This window comes from Capricornis sumatraensis, chromosome 9 (genome assembly GCF_032405125.1).
Source record: "Capricornis sumatraensis isolate serow.1 chromosome 9, serow.2, whole genome shotgun sequence".
NCBI classification, from domain to species: domain Eukaryota; kingdom Metazoa; phylum Chordata; class Mammalia; order Artiodactyla; family Bovidae; genus Capricornis; species Capricornis sumatraensis.
The window spans coordinates 94,345,000-94,367,187 of NC_091077.1; the positions used below are offsets into that span (position 1 = coordinate 94,345,000).

The 22,188-nt window shown below is 42.3% G+C and overlaps 1 protein-coding gene across 1 annotated transcript in view; it reads left to right on the forward strand.

The window, feature by feature from the left end:
* The first annotated feature begins 5,477 nt into the window (after positions 1 to 5,477).
* Positions 5,478 to 22,188, forward strand: part of RHOBTB3 (Rho related BTB domain containing 3) — a 60,316-nt gene continuing 43,605 nt past the window's right edge. Inside the window, exons 1-3 of the mRNA XM_068981127.1 lie at positions 5,478 to 5,861; positions 10,711 to 10,897; positions 20,944 to 21,098. Of these exons, the coding sequence (XP_068837228.1) occupies positions 5,478 to 5,861; positions 10,711 to 10,897; positions 20,944 to 21,098 (726 nt within the window). The remainder of the gene's footprint in view (positions 5,862 to 10,710; positions 10,898 to 20,943; positions 21,099 to 22,188) is intronic.

Consider the following 22,188-nt stretch of genomic DNA (forward strand, 5'->3'; position numbering starts at 1 on the left):
TTCCAATGGTATGTTGCTTTTTGACTTTTTATTTTTAAGGAAGCTCAGAAAAGACTTCATAGCCTTTATAATTGGTGAATTTTCTTTAAAGTATTGCTTGAATCATTCATTCCTTAAACATTTTAGAAATATCATTGAGCTTTATCTTCAAGTTTGGATGTCCAGTTTTTAGTTCAGTTCAGTTCAGTTACTCAGTAGTGTCCGACTCTTTGCGACCCCATGGACTGCAGCATGCCAGGCCTCCCTGTCCATCACCAACTCCCAGAGTTTTCTCGAACTCATGTCTATTGAGTTGATGCCATCCAACCATCTCATCCTCTGTCCTCCCCTTCTCCTCCTGCCTTCAATCTTTCCCAGCATCAGGGTCTTTTTCAAATGAGTCAGTTCTTCACATCAGGTGGCCAAAGAGCTAGTTTCAGCTTCAGCATCAGTCCTTCCCATGAACACCCAGGACTGATCTCCTTTAGGATGGACTGGTCGGATCTCCTTGCAGCCCAAGGGACTCTCAAGAGTCTTCTCCAACACCACAGTTCAAAAACTGGACTTAAAAAGTCCAGTTTTTAAGTGATTAGCTAATTGTGATAGGGCTTCCCTGGTAGCTCAGTTGGTAAAGAATCGACCTCCAATGCAGGAGACTCCAGTTGGATTCCTGGGTCAGGAAGACCCTCTGGAGAAGGAATAGGCTACCCACTCCAGTATTCTTGGGCTTTTCTGGTGGTTCAGACAGTAAAGAATCTGCCTGCAATGCAGGAGACCTGGGTTCAATCCCTGGGTTGGGAAGATCCCCAGGAGAAGGGAATGGCTACCCACTCCAGTATTCTGGCCTGAAGAATTCCATGGACAGAGGAGCCTGGTGGGCTACAGTCCATGGGGGTCACAAAGAGTCAGACATGACTGAGTGACTTTCACTTTCACTCAGAATATTATCTATTAACTGTAATACATCCTTCAGGTGAAGATGTTAGCAAAAGTAAGTATAAATCCATACCTAAACCAGTTTTTTAAAATTTACTTTTAATTGGAGAATAATTCCTTCACAATGCTGTGTTGGTTTCTGCTGTACAATGTGAAGCAGCCATCAGTAAACATACACCCCCTCCCTAGGTTGTCAGAGCACTGGGTGGAACTCCCTGTGGTACACAGCAACTTCCCACTACCTGTCTATTTTACACAGGATCATGTATCTACGTTAAGGCTACTCTCTCAGTTCGTCTTACCCTCTCCTTCCTCTGCCATGTCCACAGTCCATTCTCTAAGTCTGTTAAAACAGTTTTTTAATGATTATTGCCAACTGATTGTCAATCTGATTAGTCATTAGTTTTCCACCTTACAGTGTGACTCCCAGAGAGTGCCCGAAATGTCAGCTCAGTCCATTGTGTTTGCCCGTTCTTGCATTATTAACATTGTCTCCATTGATCCATGCTGCAATAGTTTACTTAAATGTCATCTATAAATCCATTTAGTCAGATACAGAAACTGCAACATGTGGCAATATGTAACCTATACATATGTATATCGTGGCTGATTCATATTGATGTTTGGCAGAAACCAACACAATTCTGTAAAGCATTTATCCTTCAATTAAAGACAATTTTTAAAAAGTGAACAAAGGAGAGAGTCCTCCCCTCTCCCACTGTGTGCTGTGGTGCTCCCACCCTCTCCGCGGAACACCCTGAATGCCTGCCCACTTCAGGATCAAATCGGGGTGCCACCACCAACCCTCACATTAAATATCAGCAGAGCTTAATTTCTTTTCTTTTTTGGGGGGGGGTCAAAAATAAATGTTTGAAGGTAAAAATTCAAATACCTTTTCTGGAATTTCAGGGGTCGATGCTGGCTCCCCACTTTGGAGATGCATCTTACACTCATATGCAGTTATATTTTATCTCAGGATAAGAACATCTATCTGAGTGAATATGAAATGATGGCATGCCAGCCAGGAAAACAAAAACATACTGTTAAGGCTGTAGGTCCTTCCTTACGTGTGTCTTCTGCAGTGACCTTGAGGTTAGAGGACATAAAATAATCCAATTTGTTATACCCTGGCAAAAGTGAAAACAAACAAACCCTTAATGCTACTAATGAGGGGAACTACAAATATATAAACCCAATAAAAATTGTACATACAAGAGAAATGACTATTTTAAAAGTAGTCTTTAAGATAATTATGAAAAAAAAATCTTTAAGATATCAGGAAATGGACCATCAGTGATATTGTGTGACTAGCTCCTGTAATAATTGACCCCAAAATGTCTGGTTTAATTCAAGAAAGATCTATTTTCTCACTCATATCACAGTACAGTGCATGCCGTGAGGAGGCTCTGCTATAACTAATCATTCAGACTCAGGTTGCTTCCAAACTATAGGTCAAACACAGTCAAACACATGGCTTCAAGGATGACCTGGCTTCATCCAGTTGGTAGATAGCCAGATGAAAAAACATGGAGATGGTATGGTCTTTAACTGCTCAGGAGGGATCATATTCCACTAGTGAGAACTAATCTCATGGCCCTATCTAGATGCAAAAGCTGTGGGACATGTCCTTTCTCTACGGGGCCTGGAAGAGAAAATGAGTTTGGTGAGCATCCAGCTAGTCTTTGTCAAATAAACAGAGTTGGTCTAGGGATTCCAAGTATCACCAAGCCTGACACTGGAAATCTCTTGGGAAGCTTCTACCACTCTCATTTCTGCCTGCTGTAATGAAGGCATCAGAACACCAGCACTAATTTTAGCTCTTGCTGTTCCCTGAATAAGCCATGATCATCCACATCTCTACATCTTTGCATGTGATTTGCATATAAGGTCTGTCCGTTCTTTCCGGTATTTCTAACCTCCCCTTCCTCCCAAGCTAGCAGGCTTCTCCTCCTCTTCTAAGACCTAAGACAGTGGTTACTTCCTGCATGCACTTCTCTCTGATGGCAAAGAAGGCACAGATCTCTTCTTAACATTCACTGAACTTTATCTTTGTACTTTGTTCCCACCTCTATTAGTGAATGCATAAGCCTACATGATAATTTTTAAGGAACAAGTACATTTTCAAAAGGATCAGATGCATCAATATTCACCACATAGTGACCATTAATAATAGATTTAGCTTCTCAAGAATAAGGACTGGGTCTTATGTATCTTAATACCTCCCATGCGTACCAGCACTGGCCCGGCTTAAATACTCAATAACTGAGGAAAACCTGACCGCTGTCTGCCACTTTCCAGCAACTTCCCAGCTTCCCAACCCTTCCTGCCCCTTTCCAGCAACTCTAACTCTCTCTCTCTGTCTCGTGGTAAAATGCACTAAACGCAACATTAACCATTGTCACCATTTAAAAATGCACATTACCACATGCACCTTGTTTGCAATAGTTCTTTTCACATTTTCATCTTACAAAACAGAAACGCTACACTCATTGAACTCCAAATTTTCCTCTTCCAGAAGCCCCCTTAAAACTAGCATTCTGCTTTCTAAGAGTCTAACTACCTGAGATATCTCATGTAAGTGGAATAATGCAGTCTTTGTCTTTCTATGACTAGCTTATTGCCCTCAAGATTCATTCATGTTGCAACATGTGACAGGATTTCCCTCTTTTCTTAGACAGAATACTATTTCTATGTATATACCACGTTTTCTATATCCATTCAACCATTCCGGTGTCTTTGCTTTTGACTTGGGGTTACTGGTGGTGATTGATGACCCATGAGAAAAGATGATCTTGTACTATTTTGGGGTGCTTCTAGAGACTAAAAGAGAAACTATACTGGGTGCAAAGGGAAATACGATTTTTAAACATCAGTGCCTTACATAAAGAATGCCCCCCATTATACTCTATCTGAGCACGAGAAACTATTAAACCCCTTTCAACTGAGCAACCGGGGCCCACAATAAAAAGCTGCTCACATTCCAAACGCCTCTTACCCTAGGGTTTTAACTGCCCTACTCAGCACCTCCTGTTTCATAGCCTCAAAATAGTTCTGTTGAGAAAAGAAACAGCAACATTTTAAAGCAGGGCAAAATAAATAAAGGGATAAACAAGAACTCTTTCAACACGGAGCACTTGCGAGAATTTTCATGTTTATGGAGAGGCAGAGCCCCAGAGTAAACTCTGGCTCCTCTTCGAATCCAATGGATTCCAGTGTTTACTTGCATCGAGGCAGTTTGAGGCCCTTTGGGGACACTCACAGCCTTTAGTTCAAGGCGTTATCATGAAAGAATCTAAAGTATCCTTGCATTAGCATGATCGTTATTTTTTCAGCTGGTCTGAGGAGCTATTATTAAACATGTAGCCATAATGCGTACCGAAAAATCCCCCACGTAAGCTAGCATTTGGTCTATAAACACGTTAAACAACCTCACGCGTAACGACTTCCTACAGCTATCACAATCAGAACCTCAACACTTAAACAAAACAAAATCCTTCGGCTTTTGGTCAAAAAAGATGCCAAATATAGCTTGAAGTAGTAAATAATCCTCCCGAGAAGCGACGTTCGCGAATTAATTGGTGCGTGAACAAAGAACCCTTTCTGCACCACGATGAATGTTGCCTTTCCTTTTTTTTTTTTCTCTCGCAAGTATGATTGTAGAAAACAGCTGTACTACATGTTGACAAATGACCAAGCGGCAGACTTGGTAAAAACATTTTTGGTCAAGGCCAAGAAGGGGGGGGGGGGAGAAAAAAAGGGGGGGCTGCTGGAGCGGCCGGGGGCTGGATTCCCTGGCCTCCCTTACCCTTTTTTACCCCCTAGTCTTTAGGGAGCAGGGGCCGCAACCGCCCCATCACCACACCCCGCCCCCCACCCCCTTTCCCCGGCTCGGCTCCGGTTACAGCCTTTCGAGTTGAACAAACTTGCTGCAGGCGGATTGGTGACCGGGAGCTCTCGGGCCGGGGCGTCGTATTTATTAATTTATATTCCGCGGCGCCCCGCGCAGGCCGTTCCTTTGTATCCGGCCCGCCGCCGCCGCCGCTGCCCCGGCTCGGGGGGGGGGAGCCTCAGCGGGCAGCGAGGCCCCCGCGTCCGCCCGAGGACACCCCCATCTCCAAGGCCGGCACGTGCGGCTGCCGCCCGGCCCGCAGAGGGGGGCGGAGGCCCGGCTTTCCCCCACCCGCCGCGGAGCCAGAAGCAGGAGGCGCGGCGGCGGGCCGCCCGGCCGGGGGAGCGCGGCGCCCGGCGAGTCTCCGCGGCGGCGGCGGGGGCCCGGCAGCGGGAACGGCGGGTCCCCCCGCCCGGGATGCGCCCCGGCACTTCCTGACTTGCTGGCGGCGCGCACGCGGCCCCCGGAGCTCGCTCGCCCGCCCGCTCTGCGTCGGCCGCGCCGCGCTGGAGGCGCGCGAGGAGGGGGAGACGCGGCCCGGGATGAGCTGATTGCTGGGGGGCGCGCGTGGTGGCGGCGGGGGGCGGAAACCACGCCGCCGCCTGGCCCCCCGCAGGCCGCGAGGAGCCGACCTTTCTCCGCGCCGCCGCCCGGGCCCGGGGGACTGGAGATCATGTACGTACGCGTCGCGGGCCCGCTCTGGTCTCCAGCTCCGGCGCGTGCCGTGCGCCCCACCCCGGGCCCGGGGGGCTCTCGCGCGCCCGTCCTCGCCGCGCGCTGCCCCCCGCGCTCACCACGCGCCTCTTCTCCCCCTGGTCTCGGCCGCCTTAGGTCCATTCACATCGTGGCGCTGGGGAACGAGGGGGACGCGTTCCACCAGGACAGCCGGCCGTCGGGGCTCATCCGCGCCTACCTGGGGAGAAGCCCGCTGGTCTCCGGGGACGAGAGCAGCTTGTTGCTGAGCGCGAGCGGCGCGGCCGCGCGGCCCGTGTTCACCGAGTATCAGGCCAGCGCGTTTGGGAACGTCAAGCTGGTGGTCCACGACTGTCCCGTCTGGGTAAGGGGGCTGACGGAGCTTTCCTTTCCTTTTCTTTCTTTTCTCCCCCCGCCCCTCCTTTCATGAATGTCAACGTCCGGGTCACCGGGGGAGAGTTTTCTTTTCTTTTCTTTTCTTTTTAACATTTTGGGGAAAGTCTTTGGTCCTTCGTTTCAGGGGGCAGGGGCCAGCCTAATCAAAGAACACTCTTAGAAGGCAAAAAAAAAAAAAAGCCCCAGTGAGAATGTGAGGCACTTAGGCGTACGTTTCACGATTGTGGGTTGTCTCTTGGTTAAGACAGCTGACCCTTAAATGTCCCAACCCCAAGGGACGCGGGTCACTAAGTTTCACCAGCAGAGAGCAGTGGTCTTTTTTTTTTTCTTGCCTATCCTGTGTGGGGGATATAGTAATATGAGTGTTCTAAAAATAAAGATCTCTGAAAGCTCAACAGAGCCAAAATACATTTCACTGGGGGCCAGCTCAGAAATAGGACCCCTGGAAAGGAGGGGGAAAGTCAGGGACTGAGAATTAAATTTAAACAACTCGTTTATAGCACTTTCAAAAATTTTTTAATTAGTTTTTAATTTTAATAGTGCAGATGTTCCTGATATATTTAGCCATTTCTTTTTCCTGACCCGTAAATCAGAAATATTACTGATACTATTTTGGGACTTGAAAAAAGCTTTAAAATTTGCGATGATTAGAAGAAATTGTAATGAACTTGATAAATGCTAGTCTAATTCTTGAGTGATAAAAGAAGAAAAAAATCTACATCCTGATGGTATAAATGTTTTTCAGTACACAGTAGCATCCAGAATGTTTTCATGTAATCTTATTTGAAAGTTTCTGAGTCTTTACTAGTATAGAATCTACATTGCAGCTAAGTGTTATATTTTATAACAGAAGAAGGTTTAAGGTCTGAAAAAAATAGAGGTTATCTTTATATGAGGTTTACATTTAAACCACAGTTTAAGAAAAGTGAATTAGGGACTATAGGCTACACCTATACAAAGACAGGATACACCTTTCCAAAGAAATGTGTAAAATGTCTGTAAAAACATTTCTTATGAGGATTTCCATATTACAGAAAGAAAAGATCACTTGTCCAAATAAATTTTCAGCTAAAAAGTAAATTTATGTTAGTAGACTAAAATAAATGAAAAACAGGCCTTTTCAGTCTAACAGGGAGGCTATTAAACTCCTAATTACGACATTGATGATGCTGATCATAAGAAGTATGGGTAGAGAACTTACTGGCTGGAGTCCATGCAAACAAATGAAACCCTTCTTCCCCTTTGATCATTTCATTGTGAAAAATCATACAATCTAGAAACTTACTGGGTCTACACTCAGTTGGACAAATATTGAGTGAATAGAGTAAATAAATGGAGGGGAAATAAAATAAGCTGAATTAGGATGTTAGGATAACCTTTCCTGTTTTGTTTTGTTTTGTTTTTTTGAGCAGTTAACTCCTGTTGATGTTATTATTAATAATTTAACAAAAAGCAGTACTTGTGATCCCATGGATTGTACTAAATGAAATCTTCCCAATCAGTTAAAATTAACCTTGTCATCTAGATTTTTGATTGTTATGTTTTATTATTCTAATCACCTTTGGTTGGTTAACTCTGGCCCTTTTTAAGGCATTGAGTTTGTATGTAACCAGGCACAGTTTTCTGGGTTATAATGGTCTTCAAGGCATAGTAGAATGTGTTTGTAGAGCTACTCTTTAAAAGATGCTTTTCTTCTCTAGGTGGTAAGTAAAAGCCCGTTGGAGGTATGAAAGTTGATTGTATTCATCAGCTGGTATTTGACATGTACTGAATCAGAATATTAAACACAGCAAAGCAGATAGAGCGCAAGTTTTGCTATCAAAAGGACCTGATTTCAGATCCTCACCTTGGTACTTAGTGGCTGTGTTCCTGGGTAAAGTCACTCATCCTCTTTTGGCCTTATTTTCCCTGTGTGTAAAATAAACATAATAATCACCCCTCTACCCCCCGCTAGAACTATGCCAAAGAGTAAATGAGAGAATAGTGTAAAGTTCTTAGCATCCAGACTGGTATGGAGTAAATACTTAATAAGTGGTAGCTATGATAATAATAAAGTATTTATCACAACTTTACCATAGCCATGTATTGCTTACACTAAGCAAAAGTAAAGTTTACCTACATATCATTCAAGATTTACACACGAGAACACAGAGGCAGCTTGTTAGTACTTAGTATTAATAGATGCTGTATTGCAGCCCCACAACCAAGTAGAATGGAATTGTTGTTTCATTGTAAAAATTCAGATTCCTTTTAAAAGATGAGTTCCATTCCCCAACTGTGGGTCCAAGCCTTATGTTACATAACTGTCCTGAGGAAATCCTGGAACTGATTTATGAGGGTTGGGAGAATTTGATTTCCTTCGTATTTCTAGAAATCAGTGGAACATTTTCTCTTTGAGATAGTTTGAAGAAATGTGACGTTGTTTCCTTGGAGTTAGAATGAGATAGTTGTGCTCCTCTTTCCTAGGTTTCTTCTGTAGGTCTGCTGCCCTGCTCTGGATCTTTGCCATTTATACTTCGCACTTTAAATAAATGAGCTTCAAATTCATTTTATGTAGCTTATTATTTATTAATAGTATGTCTCTCAAATCCATGTTTTTTTTAAAAATTTATTATTTCATTTCTAGATCTTTTGCTGTTTACCAGAAATATTCCATAAAAAGCAATGAGGTAATATATGCACACATTTCTTGTGCAGGGTTTGAAGCTCTGATTTGCATTAAAAAGTAAAATTAGTTATAGTTTTTATATCCTCAATACCACAGAGTTAATGAAGCCAAAACCCATTTCCTCATAATATTTTCCCTTAAGTGTCTCCTCTTTCCTTCTTAACCCCTCCAGTATTCTGGAATTTTGAACCATTCGGAATGCAAAGAGCAGTTACTTTGGATTTGTTTTCTCAGAGTTAAATGGCTGCTTGATATTGCTCTCACTTCTTTCGTTTGTTCGTCCCACTCATCTGACTTTGTCCCCTTTCTTTACTGTACTTCCATACCCTGTTGTACTTACACACTTTGAGCTTGAATACTATACCAGACACAGTTGGAACTGAATGGGTTTTGTGGTTTGGGATTTGGAAATTAGCATAGAGCTCTGCTGGGAAGCTTTCACATTTTCTTGATCTGTGTCCCTTTCCACTTTTCCCTCTTCTTCCATCCTCCACGATATTCAAGGTTTTGCCTTTGCTGTTTGTAGCCCCATGGTTGGCCTCTTTTTTTTTTTTTTTTTTCCTGTTTCGTTTTTAAGTCTTCCTCTAAAAACGCTGTGTCTGTCCCACTTTGGGTAAGGTATTCATATCTAAAAATTCTGTCATTCGTGTTACTGAGTATACTTTTGGAAATGGGCAGGTTGTGAGGGTGCAGGGAACTGGGAGAGGCTTGGCCAGGGCATAGGGGTGTACTGGTTAGAAGAAACTCTGCCAAAGGGCATTGCCGTGACCCTTCTCCAGAATTTTCTAGCAGAATAAAAGCTCTGTCACAGTCGATTGAAACCCTGTTTTGAACTCATACTTCAAAGTGCGAACTTTCATAGGCCACCAGCTTTTTGGACTTGTCAGCCACATCTAGCTCTTTTCTTAATCTAGCTTCATTACATCCCAGGAATACATACCAAAGGCCACATGAAAGGGCAAATAATGATTAATAGTTAACCAGAATGGAAGAAGGAGGCATTTATGCATATTTTAGCAATGGTTTTAAGGTACATACAGATATTTTTCTTACACCACTGTTCACGCAATAACTTTGAAAAATTATTTTTTAAATATCAAAGTGCAAACTTTTATCCTCAAAAACTTTATAGGGTCCATAATAAGTTACTTTTGGCCTTAATTCTAAATATAAATATTATTCATGTGCATGCTCCGTCACTGTCTTTGGGACCCCATGAACTGTAGCCCACCAGGCTCTGTCCATAGGATTTCCCAGACAAGAATACTGGAGCAAGTTGCCATTTCCTTTCCCAGGGGATCTTTCCAACCCAGGAATCAAACTGATGTCTCCTGCGTTGGCTGGTGGATTTTTTTACCACTGTGCCACCTGGGAAGCCTAAATATTATTAACTGTAGTCCAGAATAAAGATTTTCAAAACTGGAAAGGTTTAACCTGAATTTTTAATTGATAGGAGGAAAATACATGAATTGCAAGTGTATTCCTTACCATGTTCACATCTTAAAATACACACCATCTTTTTATGAAAGCATACCCTCTCCCTGCCCCATTCTCCTCCCTTAAACCACTATATATATGGAGTACTGTCCAAAGAACGGATAAAGTCGAAAGATATATATGAAATTTGTGTATATAATACATGGAGCTCCGTGGCGTTGACAGTAATTATAATCCAAAACACTGAACAATCCTGCACTAACTGGGTCACAGAACATCCTCTGAAGCTTCCTTACTCACACTGATGCTCTTGTATCTAAAATGCAAGTGTTACATTTTTGAAACTATAGGTGATAAAGCTATGGCATAATTTTAAAACAAAGTGCTTATTTTTAGGTACAGGTGTTGAAAGAGGTTGCTTATTTCATCAGAGTCTCAGGGATCCTCTAGGTTCTGTTTTACCTAGCTCTCCAGGCTAAAAGAATATAAAAAAAAATTTAAAGAGTTGATTGACTTCAAACATTTTAAATTTCATGAGTTACCTTTTAAAAAATAAATTTTTATTTATTTTTCATTTTTCTTTAAAATTGTTGATAATTTTTAAATGAATTCAAAAGTTAAAATGTAGCAAAAAAATTAATATATTACAGTTTATTTCATGATGAATTTGAAGATAGGCAGACTAAAGATTGCTCTCTACATTTTGGTTTAGGACATTTTTGACAGTGACTGGTATACCTCTCGAAATCTAATTGGAGGTGCGGACATCATTGTGATCAAATACAATGTAAACGACAAGTTTTCATTCCATGAAGTGAAGGATAATTATATTCCAGTGATAAAAAGAGCATTAAATTCAGTTCCAGTAATCATTGCTGCTGTTGGTACAAGACAAAATGGTAAGTAGTTTTCGTTTATATGAGAGTGCAGGTGCCATGATAATTTTGAAAAGCATTATTTATTGATGATTAGTAATTTTTTTTAAAGCAAAATGATTGGGTTCAAATTGCCAGCTGTCATCTCTTCATCAATGGCTATGATAATGAGACGTCAAACATAAGTGTCACAAACTACTGTGATTCTCATGGGTACAAGGTTATCTTTTAAACTGTTCTTCTACAGAAGTGAAGTATCAGTATCAGTTCAGTCGCTCAGTCGTGTCCAACTCTGCGACCCCATGGACTGCAGCACGCCAGGCCTCCCTGTCCATCACCAGCTCCTGGAGATTACTCAGACTCATGTCCATTGAGTCGGTGATGCCATCCCACCGTCTCACCCTCTGTCGTCCCCTTCTCCTCCCACCTTCAATCCCTCCCAGCATCAGGGTCTTTTCAAATGAGTTATTCGCATCAGATGGCCAAAGTATCGGAGTTTCAGCTTCAACATCAGTCCTTCCAATGAATATTCAGGACTGATTTCCTTTAGGACGGACTGGTTGGATCTCCTTGCAGTCCAAGGGACTCTCAAGAGTCTTCTCCAACACCACAGTTCAAAAGCATCAATTCTTCAGCACTCAGCTTTCTTCATAGTCCAACTCTCACATCCATACATGACCACTGGAAAAACCATAGCTTTGACTAGATGGACCTTTGTTGGCAAAGTAATGTCTCTGCTTTTTAATGTGCTGTCTAGGTTGGTCATAGCTTTTCTTCCAAGGAGCGAGTGTCTTTTAATTTCATGGCTGCAGTCACCATCTGCAGTGATTTTGAAGCCCCCAAAAATAAAGTCTGTCACTGTTTCCACTGTTTCTCCATCTACTTGCCATGAAGTGATGGGACCAGATGCCATGATCTTAGTTTTCTGAAGTGAAGGAAGTCAGTCATTGTGTTCTTTTTGATATGGGAGAGTTATTAGGCTGACACTGAGCCCTGGAAAACTGTTTTTGACAATCTAAGGGACTGTTCAGTTAGGAAAGATAAATTGTCCCCATAAGGGTGTGGGGTTGAGAGCTCAGTTTTTAGGTAGGTCTGCAGTGAATGAGCTGAATGTATTGACAACACCACCTTGAGAGTATTGGTGACTCCATAGCTGGCGGATTGTTTAGGTTCAGTTTCAGTAGTTGCTGCTGTACATACTGTTGTCAAATTATCTCAAGGTCAGCTCAGAATTCTGTTTGAATTGATGGTGTTTTTTAGTTCTTAAGGATTATTTCCTCAGTAAAACTGTCTTTAAAATTCTGTTTTTATTCATTTTTTTCTTCCTTTTTATTGAAGTATAGCTAAATAAAGGACATTAGACTTCACTAATTTTAGAGCACAGTTTAATGCATTTTTTTACTTATGTATGCATCTATACAGCCATCTCATACAGATCGAGATATATAGAACTTTTGCCTCATTCCAGAAGCCACTCTTGCCCCTACCCACTTAATAACACCCCTCCCCAGAGATGACTTCCCGGGTGGCTCAGAGGTTAAAATGTCTGCCTCCAATGCGGGAGACCTGGGTTCAATCCCTGGGTCGGGAAGATCCCCTGGAGAAGGAAATGGCAATCCACTCCAGTATTCTTGCCTGGAGAATCCCATGGACGGAGAAGCCTAGTAGGTTTCAGTCGACGGGGTCGCAAAGAGTCAGACATGACTGAGCAACTTCACCTTCACCTCCCCAGAGATAACTGCTGTTCTGACTTCTAACATCATAAGTTAGTTTTACCTATTTCTGACCCTCATACAAATGGAATTATACAATATGCAGTGTCTTGTGTTTGACTAATTTCGGCTAGTGTGATACTTTTGAGATTCATGCATGCAGAACTTATCTGTAATTTGTTCTTTTTATTGCTGTGTATTGTCCCACTGTATGAGTATACCAGGGTTTATCTCTGCATTCTTTTGATGATGGTTAGGTAGATTTCTGGGAGGATTTTTGGGTCACATGGTAGATATGTGTTTAGCATTAGTAGATGTGAATAAAGCAGGCTTGACCCTTCTTTGACCCCATGTCCCCTCTACTTCCCTAATCTTCTTTTTATTGCTGGTCACAGTTCTTGAACGAGTCATCCACACTTCCTGAGTCCACTTCCTGACTTCCCATTCATTCTTGAGTCCACTACAGTCTAACTTGACTTTCGCAATGACGCTGGGTTTGTTTTCACTCAGGGCTGCCAATTATATGCCTGTCGCCCAGTTTAATTGACATTCTAATAACAATCTTCCCTTTGAAGTTATTCAAACACACCTCTCTCCCCACTCAGCAAAAGCTACTTTTTCTCTTCCTGATTGTTGTAATTCTCTGTCTTATTTCCTGGCTCCCTGAGGCCCCTCTTACTCATGCACCAAATCAGTCCACTCTGTGGCTGCTGCCCAGGGTCCCATCCTTTTTCTTCACCTCTTCTTGCCGTTTCCTCTGAGCTGCACCTGCTAATCTGTTCTCACTTCCCTGCAGCTACACGGTGATTACACGGTCTCTTTCTCTGGCTCCAGTCTCTCTCCTGACCCATGTCTCCACAGATACCTTCCTCTTTCTACTGAGTTCCCCAATCTTTTTTTTTTTTTTTAATTGAAGGATAATTGCTTTACAGAATTTTTCTGTTTTCTGTCAAACCTCAACATGAATCAGCTTCAGGTATACATGTATCCCCCCCTTTTGAACCTCCCTCCCATCTCCCTCCACATCCCACCCCTCTAGGTTGATGCAGAGCCCCTGTTTGAGTTCCCTGAGCCATACAGCAAATTCCCGTTGGCTATCTATTTTGCATATGGTAGTGTAAGTTTCCATGTTACTCTTTCCACTTCTCACCCTCTCCTCTCCTCTCTCCATGTCCATAAGTCTATTCTCCATGTCTCTTTCTCCATTGTTGCCCTGTAAATAAGTTCTTCAGTACCATTTTTCTAGATTCCATATATATGTGTTAGAATGCAATGTTTATCCTTCTCTTTCTGACTCACTTCACTCTGTGTAATAGGTTCCAGGTTCATCCACCTCATCAGAACTGACTCAGATGTGTTCCTTTCTATGGCTGAGTAATATTTCATTGTGTATATGTACCACAACCTCTTTATCCATTCATCTGTCAATGGAAATCTAGGTTGCTTCCATGTTCTAGCTATTGTAAATAGCGCTGCAATGAACAATGGGATACATGTATCTTTTTCAATTTTGGTTTCCTCAGGGTATATGCCTAGGATTGCTGGGTCATATGGTGGTTTTATTCCTAGTTTTTTAAGGAATCTCCGTACCATCTTCCATAGTGGCTGTATCAATTTATATTCCCACCAACAGTGCAAGAGCATTCGTTTTCTCCACACCCCTCCAGCATTAATTGTTTGTAGACTTTTTGATGAGGGCCATTCTGACCAGTGTGAGGTGATACCTCATTGTAGTTGCAATTTGCATTTCTCTAATAATGAGTGACATTAAGCATCTTTTCATGTGTTTGTTAGCCATCTGTATGTCTTCTTTGGAGAAATGTCTGTTTAGGTCTTTTGCCCACTTTTTGATCGAGTTGTTTGTTTTTCTGGCATTGAGTTGTATGAGCTGCTTGTATATTTTGGAAATTAATCCTTTGTCAGTTGTTTCATTTGCTATTATTTTCTTCCATTCTGAGGATTGTCTTTTCACCTTGCTTATCGTTTCGTTTGCTGTGCAAAAGCTTTTAAGTTAAATCAGGTTCCGCATGTTTACTTTTGTTTTTATTTCCATTACTCTAGGAGGTGGGTCATAGAGGATCTTGCTTTGACTTATGTGATCGAGTGTTCTGCCTATGTTTTCCTCTGAGAGTTTTATAGTTTCTGATCTTAGATTTAGGTCTTTGATCCATTTTGAGTTTATCTTTGTGTATGGTATTAAGTAGTATTCTAATTTCATTCTGAGTTCCCCACTCTTGAGAAATAATGCCAAACTTATCTGTTCACCCACACTAGAATCATCTAGGCAGTCTTTCTTTCCTGTTCCAATTATCCAGTTGACTCGGAAGCTGTTTTGATTTATATTTTAAATAAACCTCAAACTCATCATGTTTACTGAATTTCAGATCCTAGTGATTTAATTATCTGTCAGAATGACTTTCTTTTTGGTCTAAGTGGGCAGTTCCAAATTTTGTAGGATTTGAGATCTATACAATTGTAAAGGTTCTTTGTAAGGAAAAAAAAAAAAAACTACAAAATAACAGACATACATGTATACAAATGAATGTTTATTCAGAATGTGAAAAGAAAGCCAAAGAAATTACAACTCCAGAAAAGCTGTCAAATACCACAGACATTTTTTAAAAAGTTTCTTTTTTAAAAAAACCTGACACTTCTCTAACTTTTTGTATATTTTTTGGCTGCAGATTCTTTGATCAAGTCTTCACATGAGAACCCCTTTCTGAGATTTTCTGTAGAGCAAAAAGAATGGTAGTTGGGTTTTTTTTGGAGCTGGCACCACGGTTTGTGTCCTGTTTGCTTGTCTCTCAGCTCTGCCTCTTTGTGTCCTGATGCTGGACTAGTCTGCACTGTGGGTGGAAGAAGCATTCCTGAAGGCCGTTCATGTACCGAGACAGCTCGAAAACACTTACACGGAAGTGACTACAGACCGCAAATAGTATCTCACGAAACCTAAATTTAAATTCCTCTTTCGCAGCGTCCTAAAAATGTCCACAGCTACTCCAAAGCTGCCTGATGCAAGGTGAAGTGAGTTGGATCGGAAGGAGGCCTGTGTCTTCACCAGACATAGACAGACTATCTCATTTTGCATATTTTACAAAAGCATATGTCATGTGAAAGAACCCAAGGCCCAGGTTTCTCCCAGGACTTTGGAAACAAGCCATAAGGAAGGGCTTTGAAGCTTAGGCTTGCTGGTAAATCAGCCTCTGGTCAATTTTTCCTGCTTGGCTTCTTTCTGAAATAGATTCTCTCAGAATAACCATCCTAGAATATCTCAGATCATAATACTCAACTCTTTCAATCCTATAGAAACTTTCATCTTTTTTTTTCTATTTGCAAAATTTCAAACCTAAGAACTTGACAAGAATAGGACAGTAAGCTCCAGAAATTAAAAACACACACTTTGTTTGTTTGTTTGAACCATTTGATGGTAAATTGTAAACATTATGGAATTTCCTCAATCCTGATTAATTAAGCATGTCTCTTCTAAGAACAGAACCATTTTCCTATTAACCATAATGCAACCATCACTCAAGAAACATACTATTACCTGTTACATTATTATTTAAAATATAACCCATGTTCACATTTTCCCATGTATTCTAATTTTTTTCTTTTTTAAAAAAATTCAGTATGAAATTAAGGACTGTGTGTTGCATTTAGTTCTCACGTCTCCCTGGTGTCTTAATTCAGAACAGTTCCCAGTTTCCTAGCTGTTTTTTTTTTGGGAAGGGGGTCGGGAGGGGTATCTTTCATGACACTGACATTATTAATAAGAATCCAAACCCGTTATTTTGCATGATCCCTTCAGTTGTGATCACTGGGGTTGCAAAATAGTGATTTCCTATCATTCCTTCTTCATTTATTAGTTGGCACGCTACTGTAAGTAGAGTCAGGCTTCCCTTGTGGCTCAGCCGGTAAAGAATCCACCTGCAGTATGGGAGACCTGGGTTTGGTCCCTGGGTCAGGAAGCTCCCCTGGAGAAGGGAGAGGCTACCCACTCCAGTATTCTGGCCTGGAGAATCCCATGGGCTGTATAGTCCATGGGATCGCAAAGAGTTGGACACGCCTGAACGCCTTTCACTTCACTATCACTGCCGTAAGTAGAGCTCTCCCTTTTCTCTGCTCCTGCACCTTTCTTTGAAATCATTATGAAAAATTCATGGGTTGGTTATTTAAATTCAGTGTTTCAGAGTCTATTCTTCTCATTATGCTTTCTGATACTCTAGGTACCCCCTATTTGCATCTTCACACTCGCTCTGGTTAGTTCTTGGGTCCTTCATCCTCCTGGTATAGAAGGATGTGCAGACTCACCTTAGACCTGCCCTGCCCTGGGCCACTCGGGTGCCCTTGGGCTGCTCCTCGCCCCGCTTCTTGAAGCAGTGAGCACTTCCATGTTGCTGCAGGGCGTGAGGTGCCCCCTGTCCTCTGAGCCTCCAGGTTCCTCTTTGGTCCTGTGCTCGCCACCTGCATCCGCTCAGGGACCCCTAGTTTATGTCCTATAAGAGTCTATCCCCTAATTTTTCAGTGTTGCCATAGGTTCACCTCCCTTTTTCTTTTCTCTCTCCACTCCCCCTCCCATCTCTCTCGTCCCTTCCATCCCACCCCCCATTTCATGATTTCTGTGGTTTGGCAGGAAGAGGAGATTGCACTGTGGGCTTAGCTTGTCCTCTTGAAAGTGGAAGTGATGTGTTCCTTTTCTCACATTCAGGCCTCCGCATGCACCGTGTTGTACCATATAGAGTACCCCTCTGCACAGCCCGTCTTGTCTGCATACTGAATTTCTCCTTACCCTGGAAATCATTCCCTCTTCTGCGAGGCCCTCCCCATCCCCCAGGAAGAGTTAATTTCTCCTCTGTTCCTATGGTGATTTCATACACCTTTATTTCAGTACTTATTATAATGGTCCGCAGTCATTGTCTGCCTGGGCTCAGTTAATGATGAGTTTCAGTTATCTGTGTATCTTTATTACCCTGCTATTTGAGGTGCGGTGGCTGCTCAAAAAACGTTCGTTCAATGCGTGAATGAATGGCTTTATGAATGATGTATACAGATGTGAAAAATCATTTTCACTAACAGTGAAATTAATTTCCCATGTGAAATGTGATCGCAAGGTAATTACAAAGCTAAAGCTGGCTCTTTGGTTCAAGGACACGGATTGTTCCTCCTTCCTGGAATATTCCTCCCTCCTGGAATCCCTTGCAGTCCAGTGTGCTGGGTGTTCTGTAACTCCTTTCTCCAGCTGCTTTAAGAACAAGTTCAGCAAGTACAGTCAGTCTCATCTCTTTGCTTTGTTATACGTGTTTTGACAAGCTTGACTGTGTGTGTGTGTCTTCATCGTACTTGGCTCTGAATAAATTTTTGGCTTTTATTAAATATTGAATTTGTCTTTAAAGTAGAAATTTTTTTTCCAAACTTGGCAAAGGTGTATTCATAGCCTTAAGCTTCTGAAAGCAGGCATCCTGTCTTGTCTTTTTGAAGCTCTGACAGAGCCTAGTACATTGCTAGGCTGGAATTCCTAGAAAGATTTCCAATACTCCCAAGCACTGGCAACATTGTAAACATCCCCCTGAAAGAAAGTGAAAGTGAAGTCACTTAGTGGTGTCCAACTCTGCGACCCCATGGACTGTAGCCTACCAGGCTCCTCCGTCCATTGAATTTTCCAGGCAAGAATCCTGGAGTGGGTTGCCATATCGGTTCTCAAAGCCACTCTTGAAAGAGATGCCGTTCATCTTAATTCCAGAGTTACATTGTGTTTGCTTTGAAAAAAAATTAAACATTTTGTGGTAATACCTTGAAAGATAATATATAAGGGGAGAGAAAAGACTGCAGTGTTAACTGGAAATGTAACACTGATTCCCAGAGTTCCAGGACTCTGGAGGAAGGCTCAGTAGGAGTGAGTCCTGAAGAAGGCACTGCAGTTTAAAATTATTTGGGGTCTCCTGATTGTTACTGATGAAATGCTAAATGTTGGTTTATTTAATTCATAAACATTTTGCTTATTCTCCTACCTAATATGTAATGGCTAGACATTTTTTCCTTTTGGGTGCAAGTGAACAAAAAGCAGTGTCTTCTGTGACATAGAGGAGATGTAACGATTGGACATCAGGAGACACTTTCTAGGTTGGTAAGATGCTTGTGGCTACACATGATGGAAAACCCCGCTCAGCTGGGTTAGGCCTGACAGTAAGTGGATTTTTCCCTCAAACCAAGATTGTTGCCTCACAATTATTTTACATTATGCTCACTAATTTTTCACTCAAAATGGTACTGATTTTATTTTTGTCCCGAAATAATGTTTAATAAGATGATTTGCCTACCCACCCCATTCCATCAATATAAGGAGAGCTTTGTAGACATGAGAAGATCTCTGTCTTCAGAGAGTCAAAGGCCTTCTTTATGATGGCTTTGTAAAGAATGTGAAATGCCAGTGTGTTCTTTTTCAAGATAGGCTAACTTGTGTATGATAACTTTATTTGCTCTGAACCTAATATGATCTTAGAAAAAAACTAAGTGCAAAAACTCAGACTAGACTTATTATTTATGGCATACTTTAGCGAAACCAAGCTTCATTTTTAAATCATGGCATTTTTATGCAAACTAAATTTTTAACTTATCTTTTGATGGCTCTTTATCAGGTGTAGCAAGTAACAGTTTTATTATTGTTTCTCTATCTCTAAGACACAAGGAGACTTAGACATGTCACGACCTTTCTGAGCTTCAGTTTCCTCCTCTGCAAAATGAGGATGTGAATGCATGGTTTCCGAGCTCAGAATGCTTTCAGTGAATTGAAAGTATCTAATTCTTAGGTGTATGTGTGCACCTGGGTATTACGTATGCACCTGGCACTGAATATCCTTGGTATGCATACCCTGTGTTCATATAGATGCCCCCTCTCTGTGCTGTTCATTGGTAGGACGCTTGTTGTGTGTGCTGTGGGGATGGGGGAGCAGCCTAGATGCCCTGTCAGGACCACTGTACTTTCAGTTACGAGGTCTTTTGGCCCCTGGGGGTCACAGCTGAGTCCCTTTCCAGGCATTACCCTCTGCTGATACAAGCTGCTTGCCCAAGGTTTTGCTCCCTCCACAAGGCAACCCTCCTCTACTTACTGGCTGATTTAGGGATACAGAAACCCAGCTTTGTGTGGGGAACCCCTCTCAAGGGCCATCTAAGCTCCAGAGTCTCCTGTCCAGTAACTGAAGTGTCTGTTGAACAACATTGCAGTTCGAGTTCTCTCTGTGGAGTGCAGCTTCCTGAACCCCTGAGAAGATCTGTTTCCAAGATCACCCCCCAGAAAGCCTCCTCCACACGGTGTCTCCATATCAGCGTCTGTTTCTCAGGGAAGCCAGCCTACAACAGTGTGATTTCTTGGAAATGGTCTTGGCTGCTTTTTGAACAATGACATATCTGAAGTGTAGCATGAAACAAAACAAAGCTGGCTGGCAAATATGGAGTTGAACATACACGATTAGCCATATTAAGGCAGAGTCTGACAGACAGGTTGGTTTACCACCTTCCCAGCCATAGGTCTGTACATGATTCTTGGGGCAGTTCACATCTTGAGTAATTTATGCTTTCAGTTTTTAGTTTTATGATCTTGGAGCAAAAGATGAAAAGTGATTGAATTTGGTCACTGCAGTTGAATGCTTTAGAGTTCAGCCATTGAAATGTCTGGATTAATAGGAATGTACTTCATATAAAATTTGGAATGACTGACAATTTTTCAGGATTGAGGTCAAATTGAGGATTCTATTAAAGTAAAAGATGTATTCAAGCTTGAGTGAGTGAAGTCACTCAGTCGTGTCCGACTCCCACCAGGCTCCTCCATCCATGGGATTCTCCAGGCAAGAATACTAGAGTGGGTTGCCATTTCCTTCTCCAGGGGATCTTCCCAACCCAGGGATCAAACCCAGGTCTCCTGCATTGAGGCAGATGCTTTTAACCTCTGAGCCACCAGGGAAGCCCAAACTTAGTGAATGTATTTAAAGGTTATTACAACAACAACAGAAAATGCCAGCCCATTGTTTTCATGGTTGAAGTTGTATAAAAGGAAGCAGGCCTGGTATTTTAGTTACTGTAATAGCCTTGATAGTATTCATTCATTTATTTAAAAATTCATGTACTTTATAAGATCTTGTTCGTTGTTCTTCCATTTAAAGCTTATTTATTTTAAGGACCTTGCAGTTATCATTGACACTTCTCATTCAGAATCTAGTGGACAGTGACTATATGAAGTGGCCTTGAACTGTAATTCTGGTGTGAGCTCTTAATTTGTTGTTTAATGTCCAGGTTGTCTGTGCACATTTGTGTGTGTGTGTGTTTAATTTCAAAACACTTTGTTCGTCATGCTCGCTTTCTCAGAAGAATTACCCTGCACGTGCCCGCTGTGCACCTCAGACAGAGGGAGCTGCGTCAGTACGACGGAAGGGATCCAGCTTGCTAAAGAGCTAGGAGCCACCTACCTGGAGCTGCACAGCCTCGATGACTTCTACATAGGAAAGTATTTCGGAGGAGTGGTAAGTGGAAGCCCCAGTCACAGAAATTAGTCATTTGTCAGACTGGCTCTTTAGCTGTTTCTTAGAAGCACAGTTAGAACTTTGGTTTTAAAATCAAGAATAGTTTTAATCTTGTGAAATGGTTGTTGTTGTTGCCACTGCCTCCACTTCCCCCCTTCCGTTTGCTGTGAAGTGGAAACAGTGACAGACTTTATTTTCCTGGGCTCCAAAATCGCTGTGGACAGTGACATAGCTCAGCTGGTAAAGAATCCACCTGCAGTGCAGGAGACCCCAGTTCAATTCCTGGGTCGGGAAGATCCCCTGGAGAAGGGAAAGGCTACCCACTCCAGTACTGTTGGGCTTCCCTTGTGGCTCAGCTGGTAAAGAATCCACCTGCAGTGAGAAGACCTGGAGTCGATCCCTGAGTTGGGAAGATCCCCTGGAGAAGGGAGAGGCTGCCCACTCCAGTATTCTGGCCTGGAGAATTCCATGGATTATTGTCCATGGGGTCTCAAAGAGTTGGACATGACTGAACAATTTTCACTTCACTTTGTTCTTGTAAGAAAAGCTATGAGAAACCTAAACAGTGTATTAAAAAATGGAGACATCACTTTGTCAACAAAGGTCTGTATAGTCAAAGCTATGGCTTTTCCAGTAGTCATGTATGGCTATGAGAGTTGGACCAAAAGAAGGCAGAGTGCCAAAGAATTGGTGCTTTCAAACCGTGGTGCTGGAGAAAACTCTTGAGAGTCCTTTGAACTGCAAGTTGATCAAATGAATCAATCCTGAAGGAAATCAACTCTGAATATTCATTGGAAGGACCCATGCGGAAGCTCTACCCCTTTAGCCACCTGATGCGAAGAGCCAACTCATTGGAGAAGACCCAACTCATTGGAGAAGACCATAATGCTGGAAAAGATTGAAAGCAAAAGGAGAAGGCGGGGTGGCAGAGGATGAGATGGTTGGATAGCATCACTGACTCAAAGGACATGAGTTTGATCAAATTCTGGGGGATAGTGGAGGACAGGGGAGCCTGGTGTGCTGCAGTCCATGGGGTCGCAAAGAGTTGGACACGACTGAGCGCCTGAACTGAACTGAAAGGGAAAAGGAT